The sequence below is a fragment of the Pleuronectes platessa genome, chromosome 17, assembly GCF_947347685.1.
Source record: "Pleuronectes platessa chromosome 17, fPlePla1.1, whole genome shotgun sequence".
Taxonomy (NCBI): Eukaryota; Metazoa; Chordata; class Actinopteri; order Pleuronectiformes; family Pleuronectidae; genus Pleuronectes; species Pleuronectes platessa.
Window position 1 is genome coordinate 21,813,027 of NC_070642.1, and position 20,651 is coordinate 21,833,677.

Here is a 20,651-nt window from a genome sequence, read left to right on the forward strand (position 1 = left end):
TATATGAGCAAATAAGCTTTTTAGTTAATTTGCCAAAAATATTGGCAATGATATGTAAATCCTTATGAATTCTTCAGGTGAAATTAGAAGCTCAGATCCACAAGCAGACTGGAAAAAGAGGGAAACAGCCGATGAGTGCATTTCACATAATTTCAGATCAGTGAACAAATTACATTTTTACACGGGCGCCGTGAATGGATTAACTGGTAATTCCTGAAATGTCAAACATTATTTCTTGTTATTTCTTTATTTGGTCAATAATGTGAGGGAAACTAAGAATAGGGGCTTATAGCTCCTTTTGGCCCATGCAGGGCCTCTGGTGGCTGTGATCTGGGAGAACCAGTATTTAAATTAGTCCCCTGTTTCAGTTTTTTGTGATTAATCTGTCTGTTGCAGTTTTGTTTCAATTTATCAATTGAAATAATTAAACGACAGAATAGGGAAATATTGTTAATTGGTAAATTTGGCCTATAAAAGAAATCCTTAAATAAACTACGTTCAAGTTGCAATATATCTTAATTCATTAAAGTGATCAAACAGTGAAGGTCAATCAGGGTCAGCTTTCTACTGGTTTCACGGTGCCAAGAATATACAGAGCTGCTCAGCATCACTTAACATTCCCCGTGAAGAGCTGCACTGTCTGCAGCGTAACCTAACAACCCGAGGAAACAAACAGAGCTGACAGGGCGGGGGGGGGGGGGGGGGGGGGGGGGAATAGGCAACACTGCTAGGATTCAGGATTCATCACATTTCCAAAATAAAGGCACCTGCTATCACAAATGATTGTAAGGTGTATGAAGAACTCCTCTTCACTCCACTACGTTTAGACTCATATTGTGAAGTCAGAACTTCACAACTATATTGTTACAGTGTAACAATATAGGAATTTACCCCATCATGTCATCCTTGTGTGTGTGTGTGTGTGTGTGTGTGTGTGTGTGTGGACCAATTCTTCTCATATTGAATGATGTCATTGTGGGGGCGGGGTTATGGAGGGAGGATGTATGCTTCGGCCACTCCCATCTTCATCTTCATCATCTCCATCATCCTCCTCTTCTGAGGCGTGTCTGCTCCGCTCGGCTGCAGACAGACAGACAGACATCCCGCAGACTAGAAGACTAGATATCGAACCCTTCACCTGCAGAGGATCCGGTGAATGTTCACGGAACATGGCGTCAAAATGTCCTAAATGCGACAAGACGGTGTATTTCGGTGAGTGAAGCAGACATCGTGACTGTGTGTGACTGCGTGTATCTGTATGTATGTGTGTGTGTTTGTGTGCGTGTGACTGTGTGTTTGTGTGTGTGTGTGTGTGTGTGTGTGTGTGTGTGTGTGTGTTTGTCAGGATTTCTCATGAAAAGACTGATAGACTTATATAGTGTGTGTCCAGTGAGAAATCAGATTTATTATACCACAGTTACAGATGATCTACATACAAGCCACCGATCAGAGGCTCTTGGATGAATATAATGATTTGTACATGTATTGTGTTGGATGTTCTGACATTAAAATGTCGACTGTGAGATAGTGAGTCATAATTATTAGATTGAACATTCAGGACCCTGATGGAGAAACCTGACTTAATTAGGGACAGATATTGAATAGGGACTGTTGGTGGAAGTCTTATGAGAAACCTTCAAATGTCTTTTAGACCAATTCATATTACGACTAATTAGAAGATTTGATGATAATGAAATAGTTGCAGCCATAAAACATAAGTGACTTACACTGTTAACAGGGCTATTATTGTACACAACAGTGCTGAATACCACACACAGCAGGAGTCTGGATGTCACAGTCATGTTCATACAGACATACCCAAATCTAATATCCTCTTTATTATCTTGAGTCTGTTCTGTATCGGCCCTTCGTCCTTATATCCTCCAGGACACAAGTTTGTTTTATTCTCTCTAAAAATAATGGGGAACAAATCTGAGTGTATCGATGCTGAGCAGGCGTCACTGGGTCGAGTCTAAATATAGATTGGATTCATAGACTGTTTATTAAAAATGGACGACCCGACAGATCCAGAAACGTGAAGCCAAATCATGTTGATCGCCCCCTGGTGGCTGGCTGCAGCAGAGGTCATAAACCCTTTCTCCTCCATGTTAGTAGTGTAAAGTAACATTAAGTTAAAATATAGGTTCAATATTTAGTCTTTTCTCAAAGAGGATTTATGTTATTTTAGGTATATCACACCAATTAATGACGTAGGTCGGAGATCAAGGTCAATGACGACAATTCCCATATTTAATTGTTATTATTATGAGTTTTTTCTTTCACCTCCAACACATTGTGCTTTTAACATTATTTGTTGATTTCTCAGAATGATTCATGGATCTTGATTTAAAAAAATCTGACAAGTTTATGTGACTGATACTCATGAGTTTGCTCAATTAAATAAAAAATGTGTTTCAAGTGAATTGAAATGGGATTTCATGAACTCTGCTGTGTCCTTCGAGTTGTGGTGGAAATGCTTCTAATGATTTTAAAGCTCAGAACTTCTATCTACTCTGGAATTTCAAACTTTGTCTTTGAGCAGATGTCAATCAACAAATTGCACAGTCAGATATCATTGTTTCCAAAATGACAGCAATTGAAAGTGATTTGTTCAGGAGATTCTTACAATTCCAAAGCTTATGGAGAGATAACCAATCATATGTGTGTATGTGCTTCTTACACGTCCTCCTCCAACGACGCCGAGGTGATATCACTGTGACAGGCGGCCCAGTCAGTGAGGCTAAACAGTGTCATGTCATATCTGCAGGGATATTTTGGGAGGAGGACAAACAGATAAATCACTGTAGACGAGTCCAGTAGTTTTCTACAAAGGCTGCTCCTGCACAAACATTTCTGGGGTCAGAAAAGTGGGAGGGGTTTGGAAAATATTCGTCGTCCAACTTTTCTGGCAGTTAATATGTCCCGGTCGCTCTGGTCTACAGAGGCAACATTTCGATGTGGCTTGATGAACACGTTCTGTCTCGTCTCTTTGTTCCACAGCGGAAAAAGTGTCGTCTCTGGGGAAAGACTGGCACAAGTTCTGCTTGAAATGTGAACGCTGCAGCAAGACGCTGAATCCAGGAGGCCACGCTGAGGTGAAAGGAGCAGACCTCATTAAAACTAAAGATTTTAACTTTCCTTGACTTTCAGCAGCAACTGATGAAATAGATCATTACAGAAGGGGAAAGGATCAATGTGATGAAATAGATGAAATCCTGTAACTATGAAAACTACTTGATGTTTTAAATACACAGTGTTACACATGTCTCAAAGAGACCACATGTTCTATGTTGAGGTCACACTCTGGCATTCAAGACCGAAAAAGGTTATTTCTTTATCTTCTTTGGAAGATGTGTTCACGTCGAATATATTTGGACTATTTGTGTCCAGGTGTCTTTACAGCTTCATATCCACATTTGAGAGCTTTTTGGTGATAATGCACTGTCGACAAAAAACCTGATTTCCTCAGAATTATTTACACGTCATTGTCCTCATGCCTCCTGCTGAGATTGGTGTGAAAGAGAAAATAACAGAGAACAAGTCTGTGAATTTTGTCTCGTGTTGGAATAGTGCAACGCTGGTTGGTTGCTCTGCTCACTCTCCTCTCTCTCTTCTACTTTACAGCACGACGGGAAGCCTTTTTGCCACAAGCCCTGCTACGCTGCCCTCTTTGGGCCAAAAGGTGCAAGTTCTTCTTGTCTAGAAGTCAGCGTGGTCTGCTCTGATTAATGGGTCATAAATGCATAATTTGCATGTGTCTCAGGCGTGAACATCGGGGGAGCTGGTTCCTACGTGTACGACGCTCCTGTCAACGAAGCCCCTGTGGCTGTTTCCATGGAAACAGATGCTAAACCGGAGGAGAAGAAAGCCCCCGCACGGGGACCAGTGAAGGGTGAGAAGTAAACAAATAGAAAAGCCATCTTCAGTTAGGAAGATAAATTCAGCGTTCTAGAGTAGAATCATCTCTGGAGGTTTAGATCGCGTCCCTGGAGCTGATGAATTATTACTGCGACGTACTGGGAAGTAAGTTGTAGGGACGAAAATCCAGAGGATGAACTCAGAGAGGAAGATAATTCTCAGACTGGAGCCATGGTGGTGATGGCGATTTGTAAGAGTGATGATTTTAACATGTATGTGTCCGAGGAGATAAATTTGGACAAGATACAAGATTGTACGTGCAAATAACCTGCACACAAGCTGACACTCCCAAGTTTACTGTCTGCAGATCAGATAAATAGCTCTAATCTTCCCGCAGCAAATAATCTGTCCTTAAAATTCTGTTACTTTTCCAGCTGCAAGCTTCTCGTCGTTCTCCGGAGGACCCAACATCTGCCCCAGGTGTAACAAGACCGTGTATTTCGGTGAGAACATCGCATCTTTTCATTTGCACGGATCTAATTCAACGAGTTGCCTCAGTGACTGTCTTCATGCTGGTGTGTGTGTGTGTGCAGCCGAGAAGGTGTCGTCCCTCGGGAAGAACTGGCACCGGCCCTGTCTGCGCTGTGAGAGATGCAGTAAGACTCTGTCTGCCGGCAGCCACGCAGAGGTGAGACACGGGACAAGTCTTTTATTGTGCGATCTTATTTTGCTGTTTTCAATCGATAAAAACTATGGAAATGGTTGTCTTGCTGTTACAGCACGATGGACAGCCTTACTGCCACAAACCGTGCTACGCTGTGCTGTTTGGACCCAAAGGTGAGAAGTGAGAGACTATGGGCTGGTCAAATTATCTTGATCGCCCCCTGGTGGCTTGCCTCAGTTTTGGTCAAAAACCCTGCCCCCTCCATGTTTGCAGATTGGACGTGGTAAAGTTTACGTGAAATGAAAGCAGCCATTTCCCTCATGTCACACTAATGTATGTTCACGTGTACATTGTTCTGCTAAGACTGGCTTGCGATTGGTCGGGCGTGTTTATCACGTCTGACGCTCGGTCTGTTCACACTCAAGTGGACATTTTGAACAGATGAACCTTTGTCTCTGCGTTTGAGCTTCTTTCCTTTCAAACTGACTTAAAGGGAGATTTTTGCAAAACGTCTTCCATTTTCAAAAACTCATCTTCCTGTGTATCAGTGTGCATGTGACACGATGACATCACAGTTTACTTCATCGTTTTCTCACTCTGTCTCCCTCTCTCTCCCTCTCTCTCCCTCCCTCTCTCTCTCTCAGGTGTAAACACTGGCGGTGTTGGCAGCTACATCTATGACGAGCCCGAAGCTGAAGCTCAGCCTTGACCTCTGACGCAGCAACACTTCCAGGACGTCTCTTAAATTTGCCTTCAAGTGTCATGGTGACAAATGACATGTACTGTACTCACAGGGGTGGATATTTAGACATTTATGTTGTATTTATACCTTGTTTATATATCAATCTTTTGTACTGAAACAAACCTTTTACGATATCCTCCCTGGTGTGAGTTTCAGATTTGCCTTTCAGTTCCTTGGTTCTCTTTGCCAAATACTTAGAAGCCTGTTACGTATAGTGGATTGTTTTTTATTTCACTCATGATTAATAGTTTTTCAGACTTTTGTGCACTTGAAACATGAAGTTATTAAAAAAAAAGTACCAGCCAAACAGTTTGCTGTCAGTGTTGATCCTGGCTCTAAAGTGAAGGTGTAGACGTAGTGAAGATACACAGAGACGTGAGTTTTACTGAATGTTATGAAGGTGAGTTTGTGAAAAAAAAAATTCTGCAGTAAAACTTTGTCTTACCAAATGTGTCTGTTTGTTTGTTAGTTGGTCCTTGGTGTGTTTCCTTATTCTAGTTTAAAATCAGTCTCACAGATGAGTACTGAAGACTTAAATGTCATGAGACATTAATGTCAAATGAGCAGATCCCATAATAATGACATCCGGTAATGTCCTCACCTGAACATTCCTGCCTTGTTACAGAATGTCTGTGTTATCGTGTCTGTTCCTGTTGATCCTGTTCCACCTTCGAAAGGTGCAGCCGAAGAAAAAGGTGAAAACGTCACTGACTGGACGGAGTTGGAAACACCTTATTACTCATCACCTCTTTACTCGAAACAGTTAAATGAGACTTGTCAAGCTACACAAAATCAAATCAGATGTCTTTTTTTTTTACAAAATAATGGTGTAGGAAGTGACAAAGTGACAAACACACTACAGTAAAAATAAACTAAATAAGTAAACTAACATTACATTGCAGCTGTATATTATGTACATGCATTTATATTTTCTATTCCCTTGTCTACCTCATTCTGACCTGCTGCTGTAACAACTGAATATGCCCAGTGTGTGGATCAATACATTTTTATTTTATCTTACATAATATGAATAAATAAGAACACAATCAAGTATTATAACTTTATTTTGTAGATCCACCACAATGTATATGTTATGAACTAGCCCAAATTACTACAGTACCAGTGTAAATGTTCATATTTATTTTCTTCATCGGATTTTGATATTCATACAGCAGCTCTCAAAACACATTTACAAGGTACTTTACTAAATACCGTTTTACTATTTATTCAACAAAGTTTAAGGCAAACCATAGGAAACAGTGAAAAGGCAAGTCAATCATCAATCACATTTTATTCGTGTCAATAAGCAGTCCAATTTTGAAAACCATAACCGGAAGTGGACTCTTCCGGTTATAACCGGAAGTGAAGCCTGTCTATCATTTAGCTTTGTGCTACTGCTGCTCTCAGAGGTTCGTTCCGCGGGCGCGTCATCATCTTAAACAGCAGAAAACATTTAAACGTAACTTTCTACCGGATAAAGAATCGTTTCCGCTTGGATAGGAACGTGTTTTGTTCTCGCAGCTAGCCGTTAGCTTGGGCCGCAGCTAGCCGGAGCAGGAGTTCCTTCGCCTGTTTTATGTGGCCGCCGCTTCACGGACATGTTGGACGGATCTCCGGCTCTCGGCGATGAGGCAAACATCGGGAACGTGGAGAACAACAACCCGGGCAAGTTGATCTCCGGCTGCGATGGGGGGAACGCGGGGAACCGAGCGAGGCAGGCGTTGCTGAAGAAGGGAGGGAGGAAGCTGCACCTCCCGCAGAAACAGCCGAGGAACAGCCCGATCATCCTCCTGTCGGACCGCAACAACAACAACACCGTGACGGCTTCCTCCGCCAACCGAGCCGCGGCGCAGCCCGAGTCCCCGGCCCCGAGCCTGCACCCGCTGCGACCGGGAGCCCGGACGGAGGTGAGCCCCCGGGAGGGAAACCCCTCACCCAGCGCTGTCTGGCGCTAAGGCTGTTACCAGATGGTTACTGTGTTAAAGAGTCAAAATGAAACCTAACACGAACGAGACTCGTGTACTATCATCTCGTAGAACTACTCTCTGCCTTTTAAAAGCTCTGAAACACAAAGTAAACATGGTACAATAATCCTGATTTACTCCATACGCGTTTTTTATTTGAACTAAAAGCTTTTTTAGTTTAGTTTTCCTCGTAGTTTTGAATTCCACAGTGAAGAACTCTACTTTATAAGCTCTATATCCTTATCTGTAAAGTAACTGCAGTTTAAAAAATAATTTAGTAACACATTTTATAAAAAACGCAAATACTCAAAGTATAGGTACTTCACATTTGACTGACTCCTGAGAGCCCTTTGACTTACTCGTCGACAAAGCTTTGATTATGGGTGAATCTTAATAAGTAATATTTTAACTATCAATTTTTCATGTGGTGAATACTCAAACGTTTCTGTTTGTACTTTATGACAGTGACTTTGAATTACAGTAAGTAAGGCCCTGGTAGCTTACAGGTATTTCCTGTATAAAACTGCAGTGAACTTTTTTCACTACCTTACACACACAAACAGAATGACTTAAAAAACGTCAGAAGTTGGAATAATGTTTTGCTTGTACATTTGTCTCATTCAAAGATTTTTAACTCAGTCAACTTAATAAAATGTCCACGCGTTCTACCATAAAATGATTTTTAATCCTGATTAAATCTTGTGTTGCGCCTGAGGCAGTTTGTGGTGACGCAGTTACTAATTCTTGTGTTGAAGAAAGTAGTCATCTGACGAGCAGGCTCAACTTCCTCTTCCTGCAGCTGCAGGTTGTGCAACACTCACAACAAAATGTGTCACAGGTGTCAGGACTGTTTTGTGGTGAAGGAAGTGGGAGAAACTTGTCTCACAGCGACAGGTTGTGGATTTGTTGAAGTTTGCACATCAACAAGCTTCCTGAAAAACATTTGTAGTGGTTTTTTAAACAAATTGAAGTGGAACTTGTAGAAAATATCTTTTAATAGAGTATTATCTATTATATCTATTAAGTGTCTCTTTGTTGAAATGGGTCAGGTGAAGAAGAAAAGATCTTTGTGAAAATAAGACAGACGTGTGTTTAAGGTTTGGCTCAGAACCAATTCACCTGTTGGCCAATAAGAATCGTCCGGTACGAGCTGACATGTCTGTGTTTTCCGATATGAAAACTTTTACAGACGATGCAGAAAAATATGCATTTAGGTTCTAAATTTGAATAAATGGGTTATTTCTTAATTCCAGCTCTGAGTATTGGGTTGTATTTATAATAAAGTTTGCGGTTAAACTGTAAAATATGAGTCCTCAATTACATTTGATTGGACAACATATTAGGATTGCTGATTATTGTCCTCTTTTACACTCCTGTTTATCTATGACTTCACTTTTCCACTTACCAAGATGATGTTTAGTCAGTTGAATTGAATATACAGAATCAAACCCATCACATTTCGGCAACTTGATCGCACAAATATTTTCCACTTTGCTTTTAAAGAAAAGTCTGAACCGGTTAATCCTCCACTTATTGTTTCAGCTCTGACGCTAAGTTAACGATGTCCTGACTCTAGCTCTGTACTTCACGCACTGCCATAAGCTTGGTAATGAATGATGTCTTATGTTGCAGCTGGATGTGTATTCATTTTAAGGTCTAACATATTTGTCAATATTCTTTTATTTCTGCTGCTCCCAAGTGGCCAAATAATCTGTTGTAGATTTGAGGCATGTTTTGTTTCCAACCTAAAATTTGAACTTTTACACTCAACATAACTATTCAATTTTAGTTAAATATTGTGATTTAAATAGTCATATTGTTTGATTATTCACCTTTCGCTTCCTTTTTTTGCAGCTGCTGAAACCCAAAGGTGGTCGATGTGAGCGAGGGGCCGTTCAGCCCGGGGGCCAAGCGGCCCGCAACCTTCCCCGACGCGATCAGGTGGACCAAAATGTGAACACCCGGAGCCAGAAGCCCAAACTGGACCAAACACCCGGAGCTTCTCATGCCACAAAGAAGAGAGATCACAGCACTCCCAACAAGCCATCCTCTCTTCACCCGCCTCCGTCAGGAGAGCAGAAGAAACCTCTCCACTCCTCCAACAACGTGAAGATGGGGAGCGCACTGCCCGCTGAACCTGCCCTCGAGTACCTCAAAGATGGCGAGAAAGTCTACGCTGGAGCGAAGTTCAGCGAGCCGCCCTCGCCCAGTGTCTTACCCAAACCGCCCAGTCACTGGTTCGGAGAAAACGAGCCTCAGCACAGCAACCAAAGCCGAGAACAGATGACTGTTCAATTAAAGTCGCTGCTCAAGGTTCAAGATTCACCATGACCACGGTCTGGTTTTTAAATTGGAGCAAACATTTCCGAAACATGATTAACAAGGAACGCCAACAATTGAAAAAATATAATCCAGTAAATATAATTTGGCCGTTAACACACTGCAATACAATTTAGGGAGTTTTATCAACTTTAATGCAATTTCCCATCTGCCCACACGCTGCAGGCATTAGTGAACATTTTGAAGACGTGTTGTTTCTGGGGATCTGACGTTCTGTGTATTCCGGGAGTTTATTCCCAATTTTCTGCCTTTTTGTTGCGGATGAACGAGAAAGTAACGTGTGTTTTCGAGGTTGATTTTTGGAGCGGACTTGAAAAGCAGAGGAAGTTCGAGGTCGTCTCCAGCAGCAGCACGAGCAGCGCGTGATGCAAAATGATGAGGGCACTTTGTTTATGAACACTTTGGATGAGGCAGCCTTGTCTTGATTGATGTTTTAGAGCGCTTGTGTAAATGTACATAATATATATGTGTATATTTTTCCTTGTTATTTTAATTGAGATTCTAGTTTTGTTACTGAGGGGGGGGGGGGGTTTCAAACAAACAAAAACAGAAACGTTCCCTGCAAACTGAGGCACTTTGTGACGGCTCCGTCCTCGTGAGGCTCAGTGGACGTAAGAAGGACTTTTCTTACTGCTTTGCACTGTAAACACAGAAAATGGGGAAGACCGTGGGAACCCAAGTCTGATGTTCCACGACTCAACCAGCCTCTTTGATGAACTCACCAGCCAGCGAGGAGCAAAGGAGTGGACTTCCAGCTTCTGGTTGCTTTCTTTTTTAATATGGCACGGATAGTGGATCAATCAAAAAGAAGCCACGGTCTGAATTTGACCGGCTGTTTGCTGAAGTTCTTCCTCCTTCTCTGAACTAAACACGAGTCCAGCCGCTGGAGAAGCCTTACGTCGAATCAGGGAATGTGAATCTCACACGGCTGCGGAACGCCTGAGTGAACTGAAGAGAGAAGTCTCCCACCCGCCCGCTGCAGAAAGCCCCGGTCAAGCAACCAGAACGACTTCTCTTTACCTTTATTGCACTGATCTAGAGTACGTCCACATTAACCCGGCTAAATCTAAAACATTTTCTTCTCTGCATGTCCACATTAATCCGGAGTTTTTATACCTTACAAAACATGTTTTAGTAGGTGAATCATTAACGGCTGACAATGGCTATATAACATGTGGCAGTATATCAGAGGTAAATAACTTACTAATTGGCGTCTTTATTGGAGCTGAAATAATTTGTCCGTTAACAAAAATAATAATATGCAACTACTTTGAAGGAGATATATTATGATATAAGATATATATATATATAAGTATTTGCCTGTTCTGTTGATGGTTTTCTGGGATTTTCCTTTTACCACAGACTTTGGGCTTTTTTATCTTTGCAGAACTTTTACATTCACAGAAAAACCTAAACGGTACAAGAGGATCAACAGAATCAAATGTCTGCTTTGATGCTTCATTGTTGTCAGAGTCATTGTCCCAGCCAGGATTCACTGCTTTCATTTAATCAAAACTGAAATCTTAGAGTTTGAGAGATCAATAATGAGAATATTGAAAAAAAATTGCCTCGGTTATGATCATAAAACTCCAATTTGATGAGCCAGCAGCTTCGAACCTCGGGAATGAGGAGGAACGACCTGTGAGTAACATGAACAGGAGTAGATGTCAACTCACGACTATGAAAAGAGCTTTTGTCGCACAAAAGACAAAGACTAGTGCTCAGGTGTTAATTGTGGATGGAGAACTTTATGAAAATGACAAGAGAACACAACTGCATTTTTATATGCAAACCTTTTCAATGATAACACGGCTTTGTGTGGACGTACTTACTTTGTCTGTACATGTATTTTTTTAACAGGGAATTGTTTGCACAAACTTCATCTCACGTTCATTTTCATTTTCTTGAGATATGCTCATGTTTACCAGGAGAAGGGTGTGTGTTTAATTTGTCACACGATCCTCCACGGTGAACCACATGTATTTCTTTTCCTAACTGAAAGTGTTTCTGTGGATTCAGGCAGCTGCTGGGTTTTGTTTCATGACCTCTGTGATGTCACTTAAATGGAAATAATTGTATTAATGTTGCGAAAACAGCCATTTTTATTGCAGTGTTTTAACGTTTCATTCCAGTTGTAAAACTAAAATGTTCAACGGCTCATCTCCATCTCCCATATTAGGACAAAAAGTTTTTATATCTATTAAGAAAAAACTTTATCATTCACATGATATCTAAATTATATTAAAAATATTGGACACCCCTACAACACTGTCTGTTTTGTGTTTACTGAACGGTCACTGATGTCTTCCTGTATTCTGCTACAGCCATAGAAAACAACTGATGGTTATGATAGAATAATAATGAGAAGTGTTTTAATCAAATTTGTATCACCAATGTTTCACTACAAAGTTAACAAATTATATTATTATTATTTTAGAGAACTGTGACAACTGTGGAGATGTAAACGGATCACATTTTTCCTCTTCCACCGGCCTGGATGACATGATGTTACTGTCTACATGTTATTTCCTTGTCTGCAGTTAATGAATTACAATACAAAACACCTTATCGTATTAATTACTATATTTTAATCATATACTTGTAACTCATATGTGTAAAAAAACGTTGTATTTACTTTGTTCAGTGTTTAGAATTTGGTGACATCTGGTGGTGAAGCTCACCTACACCTCCCTTTCCAAACATGAGAGAACCTGTGGAGGTCTTCAGTTGTCATAAAAACTCAAACGGTATTTAGTTTGTCCAGTCTGGGCTACTGTAAAAGACATGGCTAGGAATGTTTGATATTCAATTTCTGCCAATAGATCATTTCACCTTAAAATCTTTCACAGTGGACTTTTAATTTGCAACCACTGGATTTGTGTAGAAAATGCAGACGATTATTATCACATACTGGTCTGAAAGTTCTGACGATCATTTCTCCAGAACGAGTCCTATTTGATTATAAAAAGTAAGCGGGTTTTATTTTGGAAAACTGCTCATCGCCCCGGAAGTGCTTGTCCTTTGACCCCGTCTGACCCAGACTGGGTTTCCGGTGTGTGTGATGTCGGAGGAGTTGTGAATCAGCTGCTTGGATTTGTCTCCGCGGAGGAAACCAGCGCGTCTGCGTGTTTCTAACGCGTCTCCCTCGTGTTTCCTCGTCCGGACTCTGGAGTGAATGAAGCTGTTCGGTGAGTTTTACTCTGAAAACAGAGAAGAAACATCCGGTGTGTTCGCTAACGTCTGCTCAGGTGTCAAATGTCCGCGGCGGTAAACAACGCGGCTCCGCCAGCTTCCTGCTGTTTCCACCTCATACTGGTTCCTTTTCACAGAACCAGTCTCACCAGCGTCTCTGAGCAAAAGTGAAACTCAACGTGGCTGCGACTTTATATCGGTAATGCTCTATTGTTAGCAATTAGCAGTTAGCATTTAGCATCAGCTAGCTCTGTGCCTCCTGTGTTCCAGTGTAACTGGGGAAGTGTTGTCTTTACACCAGATGTTGTCGGTCGGTCGCTGGTTTGTGGTTTTCACTAACGCCTGTGTGTGAGGGGCTGCGATCTCCTGAAGGTGTCGATGAAATACGATCCCATGACGCCACCGAGCCGCTGACATGTTCGCTGCTTCACCTGAAGGAAGCGGGTTCGACTCCATCCGCTGTAAAGCACCTGCTGTGCTTTAAGGAAACGCCCATGTTATCTGCTGATCAGTACAACGCACACACACCGAACACGTGTGAAAACATCCCTCACAGCAGCGAGGTGGAAGCACGTGCGGTGTTTTTGTGAGGAAAGTTGATGAACCTGCTTTTATTGGACGTGTTGAGCTTCACGTGTCCTCCTCGGTTTTTATTTTCTATTATTTTGCATGAATTTCATCATTTACTATTTCAGGTATTCCCCAATTAACTTGTTTCACACTCGTATCTCCACTCGTCTAATTCTCAACATGGGTCAGACATGAGAAGAACAGGAGGAGGAAGATGAGGAGGCAATTCTTCTGAGTCTGAAACCTCTTCTGAGGACCTCGACTTTGTTCCACAGGATCAATGTGGAGTTGTGGGTGTGTCATTTTTTACCCATGTTGTGTATCAAAGTTAAAGTGTGGAAGAGCATTTCCTCTTCTACACTGAACATGGTATTGCGATCATAAGGAGATTTATTCTGTGAGTAACCTGCTGTAGAGGAACAGGAGGAGCGGCACAAGGACACGTGGAGCTCAACACAATCCAGCACGTTCACCAAAGACACCTTTAGTGAGTCTCCGCACTTCAGACACAGGCACTTTGTGAAAATGAACAAATCTGCGACCGACCGTCAACATCTGGAATGAAGACAACAAATCACCAGTTGCCTTGATCCCCAGTTAAACTGGAACATGTTGGTGATGTTTTTTTTTACATGTCAGCCCATCGGAAAAAACTCCACATGTTCGATGCTGATACGATGTCACAGCCATTAAAATTGTGGTCGTCAACATTCATGTTTAAATGTAAGAACCCTAAGAAAATGCACGGTCAGGCTTTTGATTTGGGAAACAAAGCCACCGCTGTTTGTGTCCTTTATAAATAACTGTAACAGATAACATCTGGAAACACGTGAAGAAAATCATCACAGTTTGGTTTCTCTCTGTTGTTTCCTCCAGATGTTTTTTATTGAAATATAAACTAAATATATCTAAAACACACACAAGGGGAATCAGACTATATAAATGTTATCAACCCCCAGCAGGAGGAAATATGACAGGCAGTGATACATTTAATATAACAAAATCCTATATTAGTTCCACAACGAGGGAAATTTGGAGCAAAGAGGAAAAACAAAAACCATTAACTGTTGATTGAACAGTTTATAAGACAAAGAGGAAAAACCCAGAACAAAAATAAATTAAGATCAAATACTTAATAGGTTCAGGTTGTATTCAGCTAATTCCTCCAATTAATAAAACACACTTCTTTTATAAACTTATATTGAATATGATATTTTCCTGTCAGATGTGACTGTGGCACCCGTCGACCATGAGTAACAGTCACCCCCTGCGACCACTTGCCTCTGTGTCGGAGATCGACCACATCCACCTGCTGTCGGAGCAGCTGGGCGCCCTGGTGCTCGGCGAGGAGTACAGCGATGTGACCTTCGTCGTGGAGGAGAAGCGCTTCCCTGCGCACCGGGTCATCCTGGCAGCTCGATGCCACTACTTCAGGTAACCGGGATCGTCTCAACTCTCCAGTCTTGTCTGTAACGTCTCTTTCCTCAGTCCTGCAGATCCCTCGCTAAGCTCACTTTTAACAGTTGTAATAATTGTAGCCCCCTCCTCTTGCCAACAGTGAATCACAGGGTTTTGTTCTTCTCTTTATTCAAGAGCGTCGTCTTTCAGTTTGAGAGCAGGACTCATTGACTTCATGTTCCGATATTGTAATATCTTGACTCAAAATGCTTTGCTCGCGCCCAATAGCCCCAACTTGTGCTTAGATCAGCTGCTCTTGTGCCCAGACGCTGCGCTGGCACTCAGATATTTTGTAGCTTGGACAGATTTCCTGTTCTCCTGCTTAAGTTCTACTCACACTCACGCTGCTGCTGTGCACACGTGAAACGTCTGCTCTTGTCATCAATAGAATTAAGAACCAGTCAAATATAAACAGATTTCTAGCAGTTACAAAAAATAATTTGCAAGCTGTGATATCTGATCTAGGCATGATCATTTAATACTGAATATCTTTCTTATTTTCAAATGAATGTATGTGATTGCTTTACTACCCCATGTAATGTTCATATTAAGATGAAGACACATTCTTTCATGTTGTGATTGGCTGTGTTGGCCCTGGGGACCTCCTGTATTTCATCGACTTCCATGTGCTTGTTCTGGCTCCTTCAGGGCCCTGCTGTATGGGGGGATGAAAGAGTCCCAGCCCCAGGCGGAGGTGTGTCTGGAGGAGACACGGGCCGAAGCCTTCTCAATGCTGCTGAACTACCTGTACACGGGACGGGCCAGCCTCAGCTCCGCTCGAGAAGAGGTGGTGCTGGACTTCCTGGGCTTGGCTCACCGCTACGGCCTGCAGCCGCTGGAGGACTCCACCTCTGAGTTCCTCCGCACCGTCCTGCACACCAACAACGTCTGCCTGGTGTTTGACGTAGCCAGTCTCTACTCCCTGAGCGCACTCAGTGCAGCCTGCTGTGCCTACATGGACAGGCATGCACCTGAAGTGCTGAGCTCTGATGGTTTCCTCATGCTGTCTAAGGTATGAAGGGGCAGGATCATGGAAGAGCACACAAAGAGCCACAATAAGTATTTTATCTGTTTCATTGTCATATTAGGATGACTAATTATTTCTCCATTTTTGATGATATATTTATTGGAATTTTGGAATAAACTGGGCAGTAAATATCTTCAACATACATTTGGTGTAACGTAAACCTGAGAAGCAGTGGCCTCTAGTGGCAGGTGAGAGATGTGTGCAGAACAGAACAGGTCAAGTCCTTACATGTTGGAGTGTTTGTAACCGCAGGACTGTAGGCCACGGATATGTTGCATTAGGTCTAAAGGGCTGATTCCCATGTGTGTGTTGACAGACGGCTCTTCTGACTGTGGTCAGCCGTGACTCATTCGCTGCCAGTGAGAAGGAGATCTTCCTGGCCTTGAGTCGCTGGAGCCGGCACCACGGGGAGGGAGCTGACACACACGAGGTGATGTCGGCGGTGCGGCTGCCCCTCATGACCCTGACGGAGATGCTGAACGTGGTGCGACCGTCCGGCCTCCTGAGCCCAGACGACCTGCTGGACGCCATCAAGACCCGCTCGGAGAGCCGCAACATGGACCTCAACTATCGGGGAATGCTTGGTCAGTGCCCCCCGTCCTCCGCCTGCTCACAGTTACTACCCTAACCCTACTGCTGTGGACCAGATCAAACATTGAAATGCAAAATGTAATCGTGTTTACTTCTGTGCTTTGTGTACAGTACCAGAAGAGAACATCGCCACCATGAAGTACGGAGCTCAGGTGGTGAAGGGCGAGCTGAAGTCAGCGCTGCTGGACGGAGACACCCAGAACTACGACCTCGACCATGGCTTCTCCAGACATCCTATTGAGGAGGACGGCAGGGCGGGGATCCAGGTCAAACTGGGACAATCGTTCATTATCAACCACATACGCCTGCTGCTGTGGGACAGAGATAGCCGGTAAGTCGAGCTTGTCTCACTCTGCCACAAAAAAACAACTACCACAATGGGATGTGAATTCTATCTTTGGACATATAGTATAATTCACAACTTCAGTTTGTGAGTTAGTATGTTTTTAGCTGTTCAGTTAACCTCATTAAACTGACTTAATGACGCTTTGTGTTCTGATCGGCGGTTGAAGGTCGTACTCCTACTACATCGAGGTGTCAATGGATGAGCTGGACTGGGTGCGTGTGGTCGACCACTCCAAGGTCCTCTGCCGCTCCTGGCAGAATCTGTACTTCACGCCACAAGTTTGCAGGTAAACTGATGCTTAACACACACATACACACACCATACACAAATATATAATGTGAGTGTGGACGGCAGTTTGGATGTAATTCACTTTCCGTCTGATGTGTTTTTTCTTTTGGTTTCAGGTACGTCCGCATCGTGGGAACACACAACACGGTCAACAAGGTTTTCCACCTCGTGGCTTTTGAATGCATGTTCACCAACCACTCGTTCACCCTGGAGGACGGACTTGTGGGTAAGTCTTCACTGCACCTGTAGTCTGTGGTGACTTCCTGCGACGCTACAGTGTTGTTCTATATTTAATCTCTGCTCTGGTAACGTGCAGAGCAACTAATTATCTGACATGTAAACATGCAAAACAACTCTTTGAACCTGTGCCTCATGTCCACAGTGCCCAGCGAGAATGTGGCGACCATCGCGTCCTGTGCCAGTGTCATCGAGGGTGTGAGCCGAAGCAGAAATGCCTTGCTCAACGGCGACACGCGCAACTACGACTGGGACTCTGGCTACACCTGCCACCAGCTGGGTTCTGGAGCCATCGTCATCCAGCTGGCTCAGCCCTTCTCCATCGGGTCCTTAAGGTAGATCCGCCCACGTTGTCAGCTGGAGCGAGAAACTGTTTAACGTTACACAACAACACCAGAATCCTGGGAACAAACATTTATTGTGTAACAAAGACGGATTGCACTGAAGGCAAACAGACCTCACTCAGTAGAGCTCACACCTTCGCCGAGTTTATCTCCTTTTGAAACTACATTTAACTTCACTAGATGTGTCAAGATGGCGAAGTAGACAACCAGTCAGTAGAAGTTACTAAAGCTCTGTGCTCTGTTCAGGCTGCTGCTTTGGGACTGTGACGAGCGCTCCTACAGTTACTACATCGAGGTGTCCACCAACCAGCAGCAGTGGACCAAGGTGCTGGACCGCACCAGGGTGGCGTGTCGGTGAGGCTCCTGTCTCCTCATCTCATTACTTCCCTTTATCAGGCCTTGATTCATTCCTGCTGTTTTTTCCATTTAGTCCATAACAGTAAGAGAGCTAATCACCAGCTTGACAGGATTATAATCTAAAAACATTTTGATAATGTTGTCTCTTCCAGATCATGGCAGACCTTGATGTTTGATAAGCAGCCGGCTTCCTTCATCCGTATTGTTGGGACTCATAATACTGCGAATGAGGTGAAAGCACATTTCCCTGTGGCTGTCAGGCTTCTGTCTGTTTCTTGTTTTAATGCTACAGGAACCAGAACCCCACGTTGGAGCAGAATGTGACTATGTGACTGTGATCTCCCTGCAGGTGTTCCACTGTGTTCACTTCGAGTGTCCAGCCCAGCTCGACACAGAGGTCAAGGAAGGAAGTCCTGGCCTGAATTCGTCTGACTCTGACGCCGCCTCCCAGCATCCACGCCCCCAGCGACCTTCACGCACACACAGCCTGCTGCCCTCCCAGCCCTCCTCCCCCTCATCGTCCTCCTCACAGTCCAATCTCTAAGAGCGCCCTCGCCACCTCGCTGGAGGGTGCTGAGAGGAAGGGAGACCTCAGAATGCCATTTTTGCACAGCCTTCATCATCCAGACTGCACTGCTACAACGCCATTTAAGGCGATCGTCTCGTTGTCATAACCTGTGGTCATAAGTGCAACATTAGACACTGGTATATCTGTAGCAGAAGCGTTTAGGGCTCCAGTCTTCCTCTTAGTCTTGAAACTGAAAGTCAGATATTACATCCACTGGCCCGTGCATTTTTGTGAAGGTACTTTTTTAGCTACTAGAACTCAAGTTTTCTCCCGTCAAAATCAACTGTAAACTTTACTTCTCCAAAGGGTGAGGCACACACTGAAATGTGGTTTTACTGTACAGCCAAAGAACAGTAAGACCAGGAGGGGAAGAGCGTTGTTATCAGAATTTTACGAGTTAGTATTTCCAAAAGAAATGGATTTTATCCTAAAACGAGCTATTTTTTTAAGGAACTGTCTTAAAATGACTCTACTCACTTTTCATACCATCTAGCCAACGGAGTAGACGTCAAATATTTTTCAAACTGTGGAATTAAATCTTCGAAAGGTTTGCCAAAGCTGTGGAGCAAATGCTTTCTGTGGCATTTGTATGCAAATAGCACTTAATCCAATTATGCATTTGCATATTAAGTAATGGCTGTTTTAGTAATTGTGGACGGGCTTTCATACCTGGAACCAAAACTTGTGGTCCTCATCTGGTGTTTAGGTTTTTTTCATAGTTGAAATTCATACCTCAAGAAAAACCTTCGCTAAAAACTTCAAGTTGATTCAATTAAGTGTCTTAATGAAGCATTTTAAGCACTTGAGTGGCTTAGCACAAATGATTGGGGAAATCAATTAGGTCGATGAAAATTGGCACTGACGGGCTCGGACCAAATTATATCTATATGCACTAGAGCTGCCTGGAAGAAAGTTCATATACAGTAGATGCAAGAGCAGCTGCCATTGGCACTTTACTTTACTCAAGTATACAGAAATAAAGGTTGCAGCTTGAGTCCTCTGACTGAAGTACAGTTCTGGAGCGCTGGGTTTGGTATCTTTCTGTTTTATGTTAAGTTAATTTGAACACGTCCTCGCTCCTGGACGTGTCTGTTTGTGTGTTTTTAAATTAAGCTATCAGTGCCGTGGTTTCCTTTGTGTCCTGATGTTGCACTTTTGAGTTGTCTCCTGTGTTTGATGTTAGATAATCTGAAATAGCTAACTACCGTGGGTGACACACTGATGTTTCTATAAACCTCCTTCAGTCATCCCTATCTATGTTTTAGAAGAAGTTGAATGAAGTTTTCTTTAATACATAACCAGAGAAGTGAAATAGGACTTTGTTTAGGTTACACTCCCCCGACCCCCCTTCCTCACTTTGTGTATAGTTTTACCTAATAAATATATTTGTTTGACCATTGACATGCGATTGCATTTCACTGCCCCTGGTTCCGTACATTGCCTGTTGGGAAATGTGATCACGGAAACAGCTGACATAGTTTATGAATGTGCGGTGTCTGCTGAGTCACTGCTGTCAGAACAAAGTGGAGATCTTTGATACGAGCAGCTCGGTGATCGATACCTGCTGTTGGGTGTGGAGAGCGTCTGTTACAGAGCGACAGGTTCATCATGCTGCAGGAAGCTCTTCAGGCTATTTTCATGTGTAATACTGCCCTCTGAAGTTTTTTGTCATGAAACATTTAAAAAAAAAATTGAAGCTCAGATTGTACCTTTGTCTCGTTTTTTGTTCGTCCCAGAAGTAGAAGGAGGAGAGGAGAATATTAATATCAGAGCATTGATTTGATTCACAGAATGGAAACAGTCTTAGAAGTCTGATATAACTAGAATGTCACCTGTGACGTCAGACTCATCACCCTCACGTTGTGCTCAGTTTAAACCTTAGAAATCTATATTAAATATAATATTTATAACTCTTTATTGTGTTCTTTTCTGTTTAAGACATTGTTCTATTCTTTATCTATTTCAGGATGGTATATTTTTCCATTTTAATGTATGAATTACATATTAACGCACATTTCTTATATTGATCAGGTAATAAAATAACTTATACAGGATTTTAGGCATTTTGAAGTCGATCAAGTCTTTCAACTTTTTTGGTTTTATAA

The 20,651-nt window shown here is 42.7% G+C and overlaps 3 protein-coding genes across 4 annotated transcripts; all 3 read left to right on the forward strand.

Annotated features, from left to right (window-relative positions):
* The first annotated feature begins 1,118 nt into the window (after positions 1-1,118).
* crip2l (cysteine-rich protein 2-like) lies at positions 1,119-5,685 on the forward strand. Its single transcript, XM_053445483.1, has 8 exons — positions 1,119-1,212; positions 3,001-3,095; positions 3,625-3,682; positions 3,764-3,892; positions 4,293-4,361; positions 4,452-4,546; positions 4,638-4,695; positions 5,167-5,685. The coding sequence occupies exons 1-8, from the start codon at positions 1,170-1,172 to the stop codon at positions 5,229-5,231; spliced, it is 612 nt and encodes a 203-aa protein (XP_053301458.1). The 5' UTR covers positions 1,119-1,169; the 3' UTR covers positions 5,232-5,685.
* Positions 5,686-6,608: 923 nt separating this feature from the next.
* Positions 6,609-11,834, forward strand: pnrc1 (proline-rich nuclear receptor coactivator 1). Its single transcript, XM_053445480.1, has 2 exons — positions 6,609-7,171; positions 9,083-11,834. The coding sequence occupies exons 1-2, from the start codon at positions 6,863-6,865 to the stop codon at positions 9,557-9,559; spliced, it is 786 nt and encodes a 261-aa protein (XP_053301455.1). The 5' UTR covers positions 6,609-6,862; the 3' UTR covers positions 9,560-11,834.
* Positions 11,835-12,570: 736 nt separating this feature from the next.
* Positions 12,571-20,254, forward strand: btbd9 (BTB (POZ) domain containing 9). 2 transcript variants are annotated; one of them, XM_053445442.1, is made up of 11 exons: positions 12,571-12,756; positions 14,556-14,764; positions 15,437-15,800; positions 16,132-16,399; positions 16,518-16,737; positions 16,919-17,038; positions 17,157-17,266; positions 17,423-17,612; positions 17,868-17,975; positions 18,131-18,209; positions 18,328-20,254. In XM_053445442.1, exons 2-11 carry the CDS (start codon positions 14,580-14,582, stop codon positions 18,520-18,522), a joined length of 1,839 nt encoding a protein of 612 aa, XP_053301417.1. In that variant the 5' UTR covers positions 12,571-12,756; positions 14,556-14,579; the 3' UTR covers positions 18,523-20,254. The 2 variants fall into 2 exon arrangements, with proteins under 2 accessions (XP_053301417.1, XP_053301419.1); XM_053445444.1 differs by lacking the exon at positions 12,571-12,756 and adding an exon at positions 12,765-12,959.
* Positions 20,255-20,651: the final 397 nt, after the last annotated feature.

Bases quoted from the DNA above. Each gene is read 5' to 3' on its own strand.
- crip2l (XM_053445483.1), top strand. From the start codon at position 1,170: ATGGCGTCAAAATGTCCTAAATGCGACAAGACGGTGTATTTCG. The intron at 3,893-4,292 runs GTGAGAAGTAAA...TTACTTTTCCAG, and splicing joins CGCACGGGGACCAGTGAAGG to CTGCAAGCTTCTCGTCGTTC. The intron at 4,696-5,166 runs GTGAGAAGTGAG...TCTCTCTCTCAG, and splicing joins TGTGCTGTTTGGACCCAAAG to GTGTAAACACTGGCGGTGTT.
- pnrc1 (XM_053445480.1), top strand. From the start codon at position 6,863: ATGTTGGACGGATCTCCGGCTCTCGGCGATGAGGCAAACATCGGGAAC. The intron at 7,172-9,082 runs GTGAGCCCCCGG...CTTTTTTTGCAG, and splicing joins GACCGGGAGCCCGGACGGAG to CTGCTGAAACCCAAAGGTGG.
- btbd9 (XM_053445442.1), top strand. From the start codon at position 14,580: ATGAGTAACAGTCACCCCCTGCGACCACTTGCCTCTGTGTCGGAGATC. The intron at 16,400-16,517 runs GTCAGTGCCCCC...CTTTGTGTACAG, and splicing joins CAACTATCGGGGAATGCTTG to TACCAGAAGAGAACATCGCC. The intron at 17,976-18,130 runs GTGAGGCTCCTG...TGTCTCTTCCAG, and splicing joins CGCACCAGGGTGGCGTGTCG to ATCATGGCAGACCTTGATGT.